The sequence below is a fragment of the Squalius cephalus genome (genome assembly GCF_949319135.1).
Source record: "Squalius cephalus genome assembly, chromosome: 19".
Classification (NCBI taxonomy): domain Eukaryota; kingdom Metazoa; phylum Chordata; class Actinopteri; order Cypriniformes; family Leuciscidae; genus Squalius; species Squalius cephalus.
Window position 1 is genome coordinate 18,361,645 of NC_137140.1, and position 18,253 is coordinate 18,379,897.

General features: G+C 35.8%; 2 protein-coding genes across 2 annotated transcripts; one reads left to right on the forward strand and one right to left on the reverse strand.

Annotated features, from left to right (window-relative positions):
- The first annotated feature begins 1,378 nt into the window (after window positions 1-1,378).
- ankrd22 (ankyrin repeat domain 22) lies at window positions 1,379-4,219 on the forward strand. Its single transcript, XM_079850948.1, has 6 exons — window positions 1,379-1,653; window positions 2,341-2,532; window positions 2,736-2,843; window positions 3,109-3,186; window positions 3,316-3,414; window positions 3,850-4,219. The coding sequence occupies exons 1-6, from the start codon at window positions 1,633-1,635 to the stop codon at window positions 3,925-3,927; spliced, it is 576 nt and encodes a 191-aa protein (XP_079707074.1). The 5' UTR covers window positions 1,379-1,632; the 3' UTR covers window positions 3,928-4,219.
- On the reverse strand, window positions 4,170-17,964 carry lipf (lipase, gastric). The gene is made up of 10 exons (XM_079850947.1): window positions 17,689-17,964; window positions 16,852-16,966; window positions 13,113-13,230; window positions 8,771-8,969; window positions 7,908-8,017; window positions 7,453-7,589; window positions 6,922-7,068; window positions 6,761-6,832; window positions 5,728-5,796; window positions 4,170-5,245 (listed from the first exon to the last, which is right to left on the reverse strand). The coding sequence occupies exons 1-10, from the start codon at window positions 17,709-17,711 to the stop codon at window positions 5,012-5,014; spliced, it is 1,224 nt and encodes a 407-aa protein (XP_079707073.1). The 5' UTR covers window positions 17,712-17,964; the 3' UTR covers window positions 4,170-5,011.
- Window positions 17,965-18,253: the final 289 nt, after the last annotated feature.

Genomic DNA, 18,253 nt, shown 5'->3' on the forward strand with positions numbered 1-18,253 from the left:
TTGTGGTTTGCCAAGAAATTGGAAACTAGGCTATGAATGCATTATGAGTAGGCTAAAAACTGCGAATTTGTAAACTGCATTTTACAGTTTTTCTCAATTGCTCAAAATCCTTAGTTCAACTCTCCAAAGAATTTTTGTCAATGAACAAATCATTGCCATCAGAATGACAAGTCCTTGTGTCATTGTTCAAGATAGTCAAAATGCTTAGTCATATTGTCAATATAACAGTGTACTCTGTCAGTATTTTCAGATGAAAACTATGGCTTCAATTTTGATGAAAACAATTGAAAATGCAAAAGACTACACTTGTATGGCATATATAAATTTTAACGGTACAAATTTACACATTACTCTATTGATTGCAAGAGACTACAGGATTCAGTCACACATTTAATGTAAAATGCAAGTGGACTAGCTATAACGTTACAGTATAGTGAACATGTTCTAAACATCTGAATGACTGAGGACACGGTTGTTCTCCCAACATTCAACTGTACCTTTCGACCCGCCTCGTAAGGTCATGATTGAGAACATTATTTCCCGACCCTTTTCATCAGAAACATGTCTACAATCTTGGCCTTTTCTACCTCATTTTGCCTCTGTGCCTTTCACCACACATTTTTACTCTTCTTCCTCCCGGATGTTGGCCCTGTTTTTTTTCCCCTTGTTCTTCCATTGGCAGAATTTGTAACACTGTGTTGTGCTCTCTTTAAATGCTTGCCAAACGAAGCTTCAAGAGATGCACATCTGAGCTCTTTTAGTGAACTGGTGCGTCATTGGTTGATCTGCTTTACATTTCCCTTCATTAGTGAAATTCTAAATTCTCCTCTGCAATTCATCAATTCAGGACACATTTACAATTTCTTTTTAGAAAATATAGGCTACTTGACGCATTTGAAACATGTCTATTTAAACATTTTGCATTTAGCCTAATGACTAATTATGCAAGTAACTAGATGTTTTGAGGGGTATCATATTTAACACTGAACCAGTATAATATATTTTGATCAACATGACATAAGCAATCGATAATATAGGAAACAACAGACAATTGTAGGCCACATAATTAATTGCATGGATGTATTAAAGCATTTGCAATTTGTTCAAAAGAACGAGAAATTGTTTTTATGATGTGCACAGGTGACTAATGATGTGGAGGTTGAACAAGTAGCTATGCCAAGTTTTGAGAATTTCAGATGTGATCTGAGAAATGCACCAAAACGACCGAGAAAAACTATTTTTTTTGAGTGAAATGACAAGGCCATTTATTTATTTTCTTTGCTTACATTTTGCTTACAAACCAGGAAACCGTTTTATTATATAACCGTTTCATTACAAAACTATCCAGTCAGTCAGTCTATTCTGGATGTTGTTGAGAGGAAATGAGTGTACCAACAAGAACGGAATGAATCCACCGCTACACCTCCATACCTGAACGACACGGATTGCGTTATTGCGTATGCCGGTATGCGTCATCGTTAGCTAAATGACCACACCCTTATCTGGACTTGAAGCGCTGTTTAACACAGTTCCCATAGGTAGAAAGCAAGTTAGCAAAGGGCTGTTAGTTTTATAACCTCAGAGTCAAAAGGATTTACAAGTTCGTTTCCCTTTAGTGACAGAGGAAACCAAATGGGGATCTTGTACTCAGAGGTGAGTAGCCTAACGTGGACTATTTTTATCAGCTCTTTGAAACATGTCTTGATCTTCATGTCTTTAGAAATTAAATGGCTTGGCTCATGCAACTGATGATTATGATAATTGACTGGCCGTGTTATGCTAAATTAAGGCGATTTAATATCTAACAACTTAATGAGTTTCTTCATACCTCAATTCCGTGTCACTGTCAACGTGATGTTTTTCTACTGAGTAAAAGTGTAATTATACTTATCATCTTTTCTTAATTTTTTAAGAGGTGTCCATGTTGAAATCAGTGTCAACTTCTGTTGGCATTTTTATTAGTGTTGCATTAACATCTACATCTCCTTTACACCTTAAAAGACCTAAAATACAGTCATTTACTTAAGCATGAAAAGGAAAATACAATACTGCTCTTGGAGATTTATGTTCAGTGTTTATGTAAATAAAAATGTAGCATTTGTTATTTAATCTGTCATTTTGTGTTTGGAAAGGGTGTGTTTATGTGTTGAGAAGTTATTTGTCACCAGACCTGTTTTGCTCTCTAACCATTATCTGATATCAAGTCATGGTTCTAACTAACTTCACATGCACATGTGAATATTCTTTAGTCATCTTACATTTATAAAAGTACTAGATATGAGATAATTAGTAGTTTCATGTACATTTTCGTAATCATTTTGTGCTGCTTCCTTTCCACAGCCCATGTGTCAGGCAGCTTATGATGATGACGTCCACAAGTTGCATGAACTAATCTCGGCTGATGCCAGAAATGTGAATGTTCAAGATAAAGGAACGGGAGACACGCCGATTATAGCCGCCTGTAGACGGGGAAACCTCAGGAGTGTCAAATACCTTCTAGACTACAATGCAAATGTGTCCATTAGGAATAAGGTATTGCATTAGTCAGAAGACAAGAAAAGAGTTCTGTTTGTACCTCGACTATCATAATGCTACAGCTGTTTGTTATGAAGGAGTCCTGTGTGCACTTGATTCGCTTTAATAATTTTCTCAGACCTGTGGTACATTTTATTGATGATTGTTTGTGTGGTCAGCTTGCTTGTTTTGCTTAAAAAAAGTGTGATTTCTTCTTTTAGAAAGAAAGGACCTGTTTGCACTATGCTACGAGGAGAACATTCTCCTTCCTGGATTACCTGATGATTGCCATTTTAATGCCTATCTTGTTAATTGGTTATTTAATAATGGTAAGTTATTCCTCAGTCATAGTATTTGTAGAAGAGACTAATTACTGTCTGAAAAGAAGAGAATTGTTGTAGTAGCAAAAATTAATCTTAGCATGCAGAGTGAGATCAAGAATGTCCTTGAGATTCATATATGGGGTTAGGAAATATTTTGTGGAGTTTTATGGTGTTCTTGCCCATCACATATGCGATCTGACTTTAAATGTGATTGTCCTAAATGTGTGTCATTATACCATATTAAAGCATTGCACCTGTTCTCTCTCAAAAGGAAGAGAAGCAAAGAAAAAATGTGAAATTGATGGAGTTTCTTTTGGCCACTAAGGTGGATGTTAATGCTGTAGACTATGTAAGTATAACCATTTTCATTTTTCTTTTTCAGGCCAGTGTTAATTGAGAAATCGGGCAATTTGTGTAGACACAATCCTGCCAAGAAGGATGTTCATTGTATAATCTGTGTATCTTTGCATCTTTTTAGAAGGGGAACACTGGACTTCACTATGCGTGCGAAAGAAAAAGTCAAAGGATCGTTCCATTGTTATTGCAGAAAAATGCAGATGTTTCTATACAGAACAAAGTAAGTTAATTAGTTTTGCATGTTATTTCAGCATGAACAGTCTTAGAGGATTTAGTAATCATTTGTCTTGATATTACAGTAACTTTTTGTTTTAATCTGCTGGAACTGTAAATTAATAATATAGTGACAGGTGACAGTGGTTTGGAACTGTATTTAGCAGCAAAACCATTCCCTAAAACAGTTTAGTGACGAGAACTTGGTAAATGAGTGATAAATGTTACCAGATGGAACTATTAAAGCGTTCTTGACATTAAATTTGCTGATACTGACAGGATCTGAAACTCCTCCCCCCCCCCCCCTTTTCTCTCTCACATCTCACTGGCTTTAGTCTAAAGTGGTTAAAATTACATGTATGTGTTGATTATATACTGCTATATACACATTGTTGTATGACTCTATTAATAGTTTGCCATCTTGTTTCTGTCTCCCTCACAGAAAAGTGAAACTCCTCTAGATATTGCAAAGAGACTACAATTCTACAAAATTGTTACAATGTTAATGAAATCAAATTAGTATTAATGGAGGACATAAGAGAACAGAGACTTGTTTCATGTGCAGAAGCAGTGCGGTCCTTTACAATTCACCAGCTGAGTTTAGATTGGGTTTTCTCAGATGAATGATGTTGCCATTCTAATTTATATTTAAGTATATTTGATTTACTGTTTTGTTAAGTACTGAGTAAAAGTTTCTTAAAGATTGTATATTGATAATTTAATGTACTGTATATTCAGGTTGTTTTAAAGTGTGTGTTAAAGTTTGTTTTTTATCACTGTAAGGTATCATGGATTTAGTTTGTGCCATGTTGTTGGTTAAAAAATAAATAAAATAAAAAAATCCCACTAAATAAAGTTATTTTCTGTATACGTCTTATGCATCAATGTATGTTTATTGGGTTTCATGTCATGATTTACAAAATCCAATACACAAGACCATAAAGGGCCATTCACACCAAGGACGACAACTATAACGATAAAGATATAGTTCTAAAATCGTTCTCAATATTAAAGAACAGCAAAATCCACACAGTTATAAAGGTACAAATAAACGATTTTGCTGGAATCCCTTTCAGAATGATTTTATCCAGCTGATGGAACAATAAAAACATTGACAGCCAATCAGAATCAATCCTGCTATAACGAGATGGACCATTTAAAGCGGCAGACGAGTGTGCGCTTAGAATAAACAGAACGATATTGTCTGCTGCATGGGCGCTAATATAGTTATTGTTGTTGGTGTGAACAGGCCTTAAAAAAGGTAATGAAATGCTACAGTAAGGTAAACTAGTGGTTAGTAAAAGTGAAAAACACATTAAACAGTGCATGTCCTTTAAAAGACATTAAAAGGCAACACCTGATTATGAGTGTAAAACTCAATCTCTAGGTGACGGCTCAAAGGCTTAAATCAGTTTGTAATACCAAATATACTTTGGTAATTGCAGATTTGGTTACCAGCACCTTAAACAAATGGTTCATCTGCTTAAAGTATGAATAAACAAAGAGGTAGAAAATAATTTTCATTTTTGGGTGAACTAACCCTTTAAGCTCAAAGCATGGTAAAAAATTGCTGATAAAACCTGCTGCTCAATCAAAATGTCTCTTCACACATGCTCCCTCATAATTTCAATCATTTTGCTGTACATCTCTTGTGGGGCGTCCAAGCCCCAGATGAAGTCCAGGTGTTCCCAGTGCTCAATATTGCGGTGGTACATCAATTTAGGTATCTGTGTGAGCAGTAGAGCCACATCCTGAGGATCTGCCAAAGTGTCCTGCCCACCAGACCACAAAGCTGTAGGTACCATCATGTCCCTCACGTTGTACAGAGGAGGGGTTGACTGGGAAGAGGAAAAAAGAAGAGACCTTTACACTTCAGGCACTGGTCAATTTTACTACTGACTTAGTACTCTAGTCCTCTGAATGACAGAGAAAACAAGACAAAATTGTCATAATAAGTGTCTTGAGTATTTCCAAAATGCCCCGGATAGGTGTGTTAAATGTATTGGGGAAAACAGCTTAAAGGGATAGTCCACCCAAAAATGAAAATTTGTCATTTTCTCACCCTCGTGTCGTTCCAAGTTCCTGTATGACTGTCTTCTGTTCATAAAAGAATATATTTTGAAGAATGTTAGTAACTTAACAGTTTGGAAGTTAATGGGAACTGTTTGGTTACTAATATTCTTCAAAAAAAAAAACTTCTTTTGTGTTCAACAGAAGAAAGAAATGCATACAGACATGAGGGTAATTAATTATTTCCATTTTTGGGTGGACTGTCTCTTTAAGGGGAAAAATAGATAGTAGCAATAGTCTTCAACATTACCTGATTATAATGTGCCATATTTCCAGCTTTTCCATAATCATATGCCATAAGCTTACTGGATTTCACAGCCTGTACAAAGAACACAAGATGTGTATTAAAAATCAGGTCAAACTACAAAGGAAGTAGAAGGTACATATGTTTGAGTGTGCCTTCATTATCACTAATTCAACAACACCAAATTTCAGTGGTTGTTGGGTTTTGTTAGACCCTGTTGGTGTTTTTTTGGGTCAGTGTGAACATGACAGTTGTTATAAATCCAACGGACAACTTTAAAAAAAAAATGTACATGTTGATGTTTGTGGGTGTTTAATGGGGCAATGTGAGGCAGCCCTAAGACACACAGAGAAAGATGTGCATGCAACTTTATTATCTTAAGTAACTGCTACTACTGTATGTATACAGTAATTACTATCTTATAGGAATCATTTACATTACATTTACGCATATAGCAGACACCTTTTTTCCAGCTTTTATCACTCAGACTTTTGCAATATTTAGAAAGACATTGATGTGTTCACGCTGGAGTCCTATCTATCCACTTAAAGCTTCCCAAACAGCAGTAAAGAGTCAACCCAAATGGGACATAAATAACTGTATTCTATTATTATTCTATGCCTATTATTCTAAAAAAATGAATTGGATGCCTTTTATTGTCCAGATTTTTTTTTATTTTTTTTATTCTAGAGTAGAAAAAAAGGAGAAAAAACAAAAAAGAGTAAATGTAACTTTGAGAAAAAAAAAAAAAAACATTATTTGATTGCATCTGAGAACACATGCAGGGCAATGTGATCGAGCAGGTCCAGAAAAATGTCAAATTGGACTTACCCAAAAGCCCCTATTGTGACACTGCTCTATTACTTCACACTGATATTTTTTACTCTGATACAGATGAAGGAACTGTCACAACCTCTGGTGTTTGTGCTTTCACTCATTTTGAGGAAATAATGTGTGGATGTTTTAAAATATATTGTAGATGGAAAGGGACATTTAGCAGGTCACATGCACATGTTACTGTGAGTTTTCTTTTTTTTACCTGAGCCCAATGAACCATGTTCTGGACTGAGGTTCCTGCTGGGCAGTGTGTTGTGTACACAGGTGTTCTGGTCTGAAAGATAGAGACAAACTCATGAAGGAACATTCCAAAATCCATTGCGATTAAAGAGCATAACTGAACAATGCTTAAGTGTGTTATACCATGTTCAGGTTCTTCTCATCAAAACCACAGAGGAGAAAGAAGATGTTTCCACACAGCACACTCAAGGGCTTTCTGCTGCAGAATTCAGTGGCAAAAAACTTAATCAATTCGTTCTGAGGCATGAAGTCTTCTCTTCCAAAAAGATCCTGCAAATGAAAAAATGATTGGTTGATATGAGCTGATAAATAATCATTATGCCTATATGTGCCTTATGAGTTTCCAAATCAGTGACTTATGAGGTTTCATGGCAGTTAAAAGGCAATAGGTTTTTTTTTTGCTACAGAGCTACAGTGGCCCTGTCCCTAATGGAACTTTAAGCCCTTGTGATCTTCCTCTGAGTCCACACTTCTGTGACGTAATTCCACTTTGACTGTCGGGTAGAAGTTGTCTAAAATGACAAATGGGACATCCTATGGTCTTGTGGACTTAACGGACACGCAGCGGCCATTGTAAGTCCAAATGAACGCAAGTGCAAATGAAGTGTGCCATTTGGGACAGGGCCAGTATAGTGTTTTAAATAAACTGCTCACCCAAATGAGAAACTCTGGAATAACAGACAATTTAGTCATGGGGCTTTTAGTCAACCCCACTGTGGCAACAGGAGCCAGGGCAAAGAACATCTTGATTTTGCTGGCCAGCTCCGGCATTGTTGAGAAAGCCATGAATGCTGAGAAGCAAGAGAGTGAAGAACAGGAAGTTACTCAGCAACAGTTAAAGAAGAAATAAATAAAATATATAAGGCTTAGAATCACATGTCATGCATAGCTAAAAGTGAGAAGTACTGTAGCAGCTGTGACCTGGGAGACGTTCCCACATGATAACACATTCAGCATTCGCCTACTGTCAGTGCAAGAGGATGCATAATGCACAGCACATCTCTAAGCATATTTTGTAGACCAGTGATTTGATGAATAGTCACCCTGGCTTACATTTCCACATTTCAAAATAATGAATCACTCTGAAATGCTTAGAGGATGGGTGATACCTATAGTGGTTCCCTGGGAATGACCCACATAAAAGATTTGCTCCTGGCCAGTTGTCTTTGTAATGAAGTTTATCACTGCGGGAAGATCCTTCTTAGCCATTTCATCATGACTGCCACACAACACACACACACACACACACACACACACACACACACACACACACACACACACACACACACACACACACAACACAGAGAGAAAAAAAAAAATTGAGTTTAGGATTCTGGATGAAACATTATTAATCCAACTGAGAATTCCCAAGATAAGAACTAGATTTGCATTTCCTGAAGGAAATACCAAAGCTTGTGAGGCAAGAATAATAATAATGTTACAATTTGAGGCAAGACAAGGTTTTAATTCTTTTCACACAAGTATCATGAGTTTAAATGAGGTAATGAACGCTTAAATATATACAGTACAATCAAAAAGTCAACCTTTATATCAAACTCTAAATGTGTAAATATACACTACTGTTCAAAAAGTGACAATACACACATTTATAATGTTACAAAAGTTTTTTTTTTTTTTTTAAATGCTGTTCTTTTGAACTTTATATTCATCAAAGAATCCTAAAGAAAAGTATCGTGAGACTTCTTTCAAAAACATTAAAAAAAAATCTTACCGACCTCAAACTTTTGAATAGTAGTGTGAAATATGACCAATTACAATTCAAGATATAAATATTATAATCATGACATGGTTACAGTTTGAATTCTGAACATTCAAACAATGGAAGTGAATTTTCAAATGTTTATTTTAGATGTCTTTAAAAGTGTAAAGGTTGGTATTTGTTGGGGAAGTGTGAACTGAGTAAACATGTTGAATATCACACACCACTTTCATAAAAATCTTATCCTTGTACCTGAACTTCCAGTATTCTTTCTGTTTAGGGTCAAGGCTGATATGTTTTCTGGACCAGGTGTTCCCACGACTGTTGCCCATCCACACGTCAAATCCAGCATCGGCTAGGAGGAAACCCAAGCTGGTGTTGGGCAGGTTTGTCACCCAGTTACTTCCAGCAGCGAGAAGACCATGTTGGAGGAACACTACAGGCTTGGCTTCTGTCATAAACATGAATCAAGAGTCCAAAATAGGTCACAAAACCTTTGAGTGAATGTGAATATAATCACACACACACACACACACACACACACACACACACACACAAAACCTTTAAGTGGATGTGAATACAGTATAATCACACACACACACACGCACACACTCGCACTTACACAAAACCTTTAAGTGGATGTGAATATAATCAAATATACAGACACACACAAACCTTTAAGTGGATCAGAATATAATCAAACAAACACACACACACACACGTTTACTTAGCCATCTAAATAGGGACATTCCATAGACGTAACGGTTTTTATACTGTACAAACTGTAGCCTATATTCTCTCCCCTCACACTACCCCTACCCTAAACCATAAACTTTCTGTATTTGTACAAAAACCTTTATATATTTAATTTTTATACCAGATTTACAAATGAGGAAATTCCTAAAGGGAGGTTTTTGGAGATTTTGGTCACTTCTGGGAACAAATTTGTCCCCAAAATATAGTTAAGTAGGTACACACACATGCACGCACACTATGTACATACTGTACATACATACATACATACATACAAACAAACAAACGTACGTACGTGTCTATGTATGTATGCATGTCTGTCTGTCTGTCTGTATGTATGTATTATTATTATTATTATTATTATTATTTATTTTATTTTTTATTTATTTTTTGACATTATACATTTTGCCAGCAGAGGGAGTATGCGCATTAGCTTTATACTGCTAATGCCATCCTTTCTTTTTTTGGGACCTTTATCGTGAATATCTGTCAGAAACAGGAAGTGAGCTGGTCCTCTTAGTAGCACAAGCAGACCTTGGGCTGATAGCATTGTTTGACTTCATACCAGTCATTCCTTCTACCCCCTTAAAGCCTGCAACTCACACAGCAAGACTTTAGCAACAGTGTGGAGACTTTACAGTTTACATAACTGCAGAATAATAAGAGCAGTTGCACGCTGAGTCACGATAGAGTTTATGGGAAATGAAGTTCAAATCAAGGAAATCAGTGCTTTAAACACAATTTTAAAAACATTCTCATTACAGAGGTCATTGTGTGCATGAATTGCATTTTGAATGTATTTTTGAATTGATCAATAGATTCGGAGAACAAAATTAGTGTGCGCTTTCTCAGGTGAGACTGTCTTTATGAAACCTCAAAAGTAATTCGTCGGTGCTCTTCTTTCGATCCACCAGTGTCCCGTGTGACATGGAGAATTGGGACAGCATGAAATGAATTGCATCTTGTGTGTGCCACCTCAGAGCTTCTGTGTTTATAACACCCAACGTCACAGCACTGAGCAGCAGCCATCCACTGAAACAAACAGCTTGATGGCGCTTTACTTATTTATCACAGATCAGAATTCATTATTAACATTAACCAGCTCCCAGCACACACAAACACACACAGCCCTAAAACCACCTTAAAACAAAAACGACACACAGGGTTTGTCTTGGTCTTCATAATTCCCTGGCTTCCTGATTAAGTATGGTTATAAACGTACAGAACGCATTTCCACACATTCATTTGCATAAACCAATTTTATTCTGAAGGTCAAACACGAGCCAACAACACCCTTAATCTAATACAATGAGTAAAAAGCAAAGATGCACAAGGCCAAAGTTTCTCAAAGGCCCCTCAAATCCTCCAGCAGAGGGATTTGTGTCGGGGAAATGTATTCTCATTTAGAATAACATGAGACATTGTGTTAGCACAGCAAGGGAGAGTGGAAGCTGATGTATGGCTGTTGAATTGGTTTTCCGCTCCAGTGGCATCCCTGGCGAGATTAGTGTGAGAGCATGAGCTTTTGAGATCTCTCTGCTCATTAATGAAATATGGGGAGCGCTAAATATCAAACTGAATACTGATTTCAGAAGAACTAATGAATAGTGAATTGAACATTAACACCACAATAACACTCATCCGAACTGAACTGATTTCAGCCTGCTGTATCTTCACAGAGATTCCTTTGTTTTACAGCTGATGACATCATACCTGTCATTGATTTATTACAATACATTCTGATATCAGTTCACTCATTGTACATACAAAAGTTTCATTGGATTAATACAAATAATGGCGCAATTAATGTTTGGAAATGTAAACTTATATTTCCTACTGACACATTACAGCAAAAGATATAAATAACCTGGCTTAAAAAAATTTTTGGGGGGGGTGAAAATACTAACGTGCACATGGTAGGAAATATAAGTTTACATTTCCAAACATTCATTTTGCCATTAATTGTATTAATCCAGTGAAAGTTTTGTATGCACAATGAGTGAACTGATATCAGAATGTATTGTAATATAGGTTTTAATATTTAATGTTTTTATTTATGTATATATTTATTTTTTTATTTTTTTTAATCATAATTGTTTTGCCATAACATGACAACAATTTTCAGCTTATCTGCATATTCAATTAAAGTAAAAGTAAATCTTTAAAAAAACACGAATAATTAAATAACACTGTTAAATTTGTGGGTAACGCTTTACAATAAGGTTTCATTATTTAAGATTAGTTAACTACTTAACATGAACTAAGAATGAACAATACTTCAACAGCATCCATTAATCTTAGTTAATTTCAACATTTACTAATACATTATTAAAATCAAATGTTGTATTTGTTAGCATTAGTTAATGCACTGTGAACTAACATAAACAAAAATGAATAAATACTGTAGCAAATTTGTATTGCTCATTGTTAGTTCATGTTAGTTAATTCATTAACTAATGTTAACAAATGAGACCTTTTTTTAAAAGATTTTACCAATTTGTGAAACCCGCAGCATCACGAGAGGTCATGAGATCTAGATATTTATGAGATGAAAAACCCAGTGAAGAAATCATGTGTGGGTTGCGTTATATGACCCTGTAACAGGAGGTCCTCCTCCATATATGAGACTGACTCATCTAAAACCACTTCTTTCCCCTCTTTAAATTGCTACGTGACTATTAAAGAGCACGGGATGTTAAGATGTTAAGCTTCAAATGTGAACATCTCACCCAGTGTGTTCATGTGACTATGTATTTCGTATATTTCAGTTTGTATTTTTGGCTCCAGCTTCGCAAAGTTTTCAGGTGACACCAACAATTTACTTTCAGATATTATCCTAATACTGTAATAATACCTTATATTGTAATCATTACTAGCACAAGTTGTAATTTCTGCCTAACATTAGCTTAACTGAAAACATGAAGTTAACTAACTACATAACATGTATTAAAACAGTATATTAATACCATATGGACATTACTTTGATACACTCATCTCTGGCTGATAACAGAATATTACTGCTTTGAAACAATATGCATTGTGAAAAGCGCTATACATGTACCCTGGTAATCCAGAGTTCTCGCGAGAGCACAAGTTGAATTTGCTCAGCGAGTTACTCTGGTGTCGAATAATGATGCTCATTAAATATGCCCCTCGATCTGAGCTGCACCAATCACATCGGGTTATCTGATATAGGCGGGCCAGAGGTGAGCTAAACAGATGATGACAGCGCTGTGATGTCCAAGTCATTTGTAAACATTGCTAGATGCCTATGGATGAACACCAGTTGTTTGAAACGGCTTTGGCCGCTACAATGAATGAGTTAGACTTGGCTTTTTATCTAGAACGGGAACAGAAGACGCCGCTCGAATCGTTCCTTTGCAAGAAGGACGTTTTTGCTGTTTCGCCGACCGGATACGGTAAGAGTCTAATCAGAGAATGTCAGAGAAAGGTTAGCTCCGCTGGTAGCTAAGCGTATGGGGTTTATTGTTGTGATTGGTTGTAGTGTTATCCAATTGCGTGCAGCGAGATTTTCAAATGCACGCTTGGTGACGCCCCTCGAGCTGGGCGATTTTCATTAGTCGACGCCAGACCATTGATCTTTCAGATTTAGGTCTGGATTTCCAGGCTACTATACATGTAAACTTTCATTGAATAATGGCAGCACAGTGAATCTGTGAATGATGAGAATTCAGATATCATCTTAAGAAATTCCTCTTTCAGATGGCCATGTCAGTGAAAACAGCAAGCTCCCATCTTTAATAATTCACACTAACACAGGCCAAACAAAAGCATGAATGGGCTCATTCAAATATTTTGGCTATCCAACTTAAACCATTACCTTGTCCATCCTTGTTTTTGAGCCCATGTGGGATTCGGTTGACGCTCAGGATGTACCCATCCTCGGTGACCACTTCGAATTCTTCCGCTGTGTAGCCCCAGTGTGTGATGATCTCACTCTACAAGAGACAAACACAGTGGTGAACATGGACAAAGTCCATGAGAAGCATGACAGCATGGAGAAATCAATGGAAACACACCTTCATGTAAGATAAATGAAATGATATAGCAAACACTTCAGTGAGTCATTCTTAGACAATACAACACTTCAAAATAGCACAAGCACTGTTCTTTTCTGATGAAAGCAGTATAATGCCATCCATTTGAAGAAGAAATATAAACCTAAGAATAGCTACATTTCTTCTTTGCCAAGGTCTACAATAAATATCATAAGCGTGGCAGTATTTTTTTTTAAATGTAATGACAAGAGAAAACACCAGTTCAGCTTAAATTCTTAGTTTAGCCATTTGTCTTTTCAAGAGCACAATTATTTCAGCTGTATGGAGTCACACTCCTCCTCCTCCTCCTCCTCCTCCTCCTCCTCTAGATATGAGATAAATTATAATCAGAGACTTCAAAGAAACTGTGTGAGCTTGTTGGTTCCAGGCCTGCCATGCAATCTCCCCATGCATAATTAAAGGCTCTGCAGTTTCCCACTCCCCCTGGGTCTTCTGTCTGCTCATTCTACTTTAGGCCACTTAAGGATAAACCCACTGCTGGCTCAACACACATTAAGGGGAGGGTAAGCACTGGGGGTTGTGCTTCTTTCTCTCACTCTCTGTCTGAGATGGGGTATTTGTCCTCTTTTCATGCAGAGATAGTGTGTGTTGGAAAATCATTAATGTTTCATGTACTTCTGCAGAGTGAATGCAGAAATAAAATGCAGAATGTGATCAACTATTGAAAATTCGGAGAACTTTAGAGCCGCATTACAAATAATGTCATTTTCCTTGAAATCAAGAGCAAATATAACAGAGCTCAAAATCATTTGAAGTATATCTTTTTTTTTTTTTTTTTGTCAGAGCTGAACCTTTTTTAATTTTTTTTTTTTTTTTAAGATTTACGAATTTTAATTGAATAGTAAAATTCCATCAAATTGAATTGAATAATCCGTACATATTATTCATATTATGAATTAAGAATCACATAAACTAAATGGTCCATTCCCTTGTTCCATTAAGATTTACACAAAATGTTTTATTAAACTCTAGCATTTTTTTTTTACTCAATTCAAATTCTTAATCTATAATGAATAATATGCAAGTATTATTATGGCTATTTGTGTGGCTTGTGTTGCACATATGGTGTAGGAGTTATGAATTGTCTTTTTGTCCTTTATTGAACTTGACAGACATGTCCACTACAAACTGAAAAGAACTGGATTAATAGTATTTAAACTCTCCTAACGTGTTCGAATGAAAAATAACGGGTTAAAATATTCCTTTAAGTAGCCCAAGTGAAACAATTTTAAGGCTCAATCGTCTCCTTATAAATGCAAGTATGTGAAACCCAGAGTATAAAACCCAGTTATTGTATTAAAACCAACAAATTACTGTCTTATCAGCGTTTCTGCAAATGGTTTTCTGACCTGTGCAAATTATCAAACAATGATTATGAGATATCATTATTTAAACCAAGAAGTCTTGTTTCATATCTAACCACACATGAAAGTGCATAAATGTCACTTAGAGTACAATTCCCTTTCAGAGTCTGTGGGAAAAGATTTTACATAAAGCTGTCTAATCTCAAAATCAAATATGAAAAAATTGCTGAACTCGTGAACGTTTCTCTTCCCATTTTCACACACTGAGAAAAAAAAGAAGTTTTTCTTAAAAACGCTTATGAAACAAGATATACACTTTTACAATTGTGATAACATGATGATGTGCTCTGCATTCAGCTCCCAAGATAAAGACTGCACGCAAATGTAATATATGACATATATGTTCCTATATCAAGAGTGGTGTTGTCATTTGTTTTCATATAAGCCAATACATTATTACCACAAATATACATCATCAGGATATATAAAGATATTAGTTTATACCTTATATGAAATACCCATAGTAAAATTAGTTTATATAGCTACATGAAACAAAATATTTAAATGATGAATTTTATATGGAATGTTAAGACAAATATACAATGAGAATATATTTTATGCATGGATATTTCATATATGAGACATACATGTCAAAATATGCATTATAGATACATAAACAGATATATTTATACGGGATAAATGAATATGTCAATATATGGAATTGTTTCAATTTCGAATAAGTTTCATATATAGCTATGAATATTATGTACATATTGGTATATGTTTTTACTCTATAATATGAGCATATATTTCATATATGGATATTTCATGCATGTACATATTTGCGAAGGGGGCGAGCCACAGTGAAATGTGGAAGGACAAAGTGCAAAATGTAGTTTGTTATAGAGATGGTCAACTAATGAATCCACTTCTCTCGAGAGCACGTGTCAAAACAGAGAACTGCAAATAATATTACAAATCTAGTGCAAAGTTCAAAACATGACATGACATTCATGTGGTCATGAGTTACAAGTCCTTATGTAGTATAGGTTTACTTCATTATCCATACATAATTGTTTAGAAAAGTCATTTAAAAATCATCTTATTAAGACTATTGGGAATATTATTGGGAGATACAGAGTGATAACTGATATTTCTATGAGTTTTTTCTGTAAGTCTGTTATACTGTTATAAAAATCTCATTGATTTATATTACATGCTATCAAAATTGCAACAATTTTTGGCCATATAGCTAAACCAAATTGCATAATTTTGCTCAGTTTGGCCTCTGAATTCTCCTTGAGTGTAAAGGCCTATTTATACTTCTGCGTCGAACTGCCGCCGTAGCTACGTCGTAGGCTGTGTGTAGCGCGCGTACCCTACGGCGTACCCTGACGTGCACCTCTCCAAAAATGTAACAACGCGTCAATTCTACGCGGACGCAAGCGCTGTGATTGGTCTGCCAGAACCCCTCCCTCGGGGTTTCACATGCTCCCTAGGTGCGTCAACGCGGACAACGACGCAGAAGTATGTTTTACTAATTTGTTCCTTGTTTTAAGAAGTAAATAGTGTGCGCACAATTAGTAGAGAATTTAATTCTTAATTAAAATAACTTAATTCATACTTACAGGTTGTGATTCTGAGGAGCAAGTTGGTCAAAAATAAACGGTACTACTACCGATCCATATTTCAAGAGCGAGCATTTTGCGAATCCTGTGTTTAACTCCGAGATTTGAGAAGTAGTCGTCAGTAAAATTACGTGTTTGAGGTAGGGTCAAGTTGTATTGGACCACGGGTGGTCATTATGCAAATGTATTTTCTAGTGACGTAGAACCGTCACACATACGAATTACACACACCTCGTATAGGCGGTTCAGAGCTGATTTAGTTTTAACAACTTTTGCAGAACATTTACATTCACATTTCACAAAAAGGTTTATGCAAGATCTAACTCGGCATTTCACAAAGTAAACAGTATTGTCCAGCATGTTGTTGAATAATGGTTGAAAAATCAGCATGTTGTTGAATAACTTCATTTTTGTCACCACTGAGATGAAGGACAAAAGTGACCCACTTTACCAGAATTTGTTCTATATTCATGGTGTTTTAGCGCTCATTGACAATTTACTGATGAGTAATGAAAAACACTCATTGCAGCTTGTCTTATTACATGTTACATGTTGTATTGGTCACTTACGATGTTCATATTGACTTCAGGGTCCAGTCCTGCCTCGTCCTGAAAAGGCGGCCTGCACTGAACCAGCCCAAGTGTAAGCAATACCAGAGACAAGACCAGCCATGATATCTTCTTTCTGTTGAACATTCACAAACAGTGAATTAACATACAGGGTTACCCAAGACTAATCTAAACCAATGTTAAAAAGCTATGCTTTTCTTCAGCAGCCATCAATACATTTAGTGTTGGTCAACATGTGTGACTGAAAGGTAAGCAATTAATACATAAAAAAATCAATGTAGCTAAATCCTAGTTTGTTCAGACGAAATAAACTGTAAAAACAAACATTGCTAAACATCACTGTACTTTATTATACAAGAGCAGTTTGACTGGTAAACAAATAAAAAATAAAATAAAAAAAGTGTTTGGAAAATTCTCACTTTTTTTTCTATTCAAACATTTCTGCCACCAAAAATAGTGTAGGGGCTATATATAATTTAAGCAACGTTTAATTTTACAATTCTGCATTTTCACAAAGCGAAAGCGAGTTAGCACATCCGAGTGGTATGAATAACAAGAAGCCAAGCCAGTGCTTTTGAAAAAAAAAAAAACCTAACGTTAACTTTATGCGTTACAAATACATCAGAAGTCAGCCAGTGCAAACATACAGTAGTTACATTGTCGTACAGTATTTTCGTTCACTGCTAATTAATTTACTAACCTGCACTATGCTAAATCATTCTTTGCAGCACACGAATAAGCATGTTTGTTTTATTAAGATGATCGAGATTAATGATCTAATGAACCGTGTTTGTTGAAGAGTCCTAAGCATTGAATAACGAAAATAATGAAACTCACCCAACGTCGGATGAACTCTCCATAGCAGCGCACTGAAAATCAAACGGGTGGAGAGTTAGGTCAGTACTAACTACTTGCTAACCACACTGACTGATAGCGATGATAATGCTTTAACATAACATCAGCTGACACAGTGACATCATGACATGATCACTGTTCTTAAACGCCTTTAATCAATCAGTCCCCCTCCCTGAAGAAGCTTCATACATGTAACGTTATTAGCTGCTTTCTCCTTTGATTCAATACTCCTCCATTATTATTTAAATGCGTCAAACTGACGTCGTCATTATTTGTTTTTAGATAATGAGACTAAATAAATTGTGCTTTACAGTGGTCAGTTAAGCCAAGTTTTTTTCGACTGCGAAAATAAATTAATTTAAAAATGACACTAAATGCAATTAAGACATTTGAGTGCGTACTCTTCAAATAGCTGCAAAACTGACATATAACTTTATTATTATTTTGAAGTTTTGACATTATGTGCATACTTATCAGTCAAACATTGAACAAACAAAGGGAATGTTTTAGTTGGCCAACAAAAAACCCTTCAGCCTTTCATAATTCT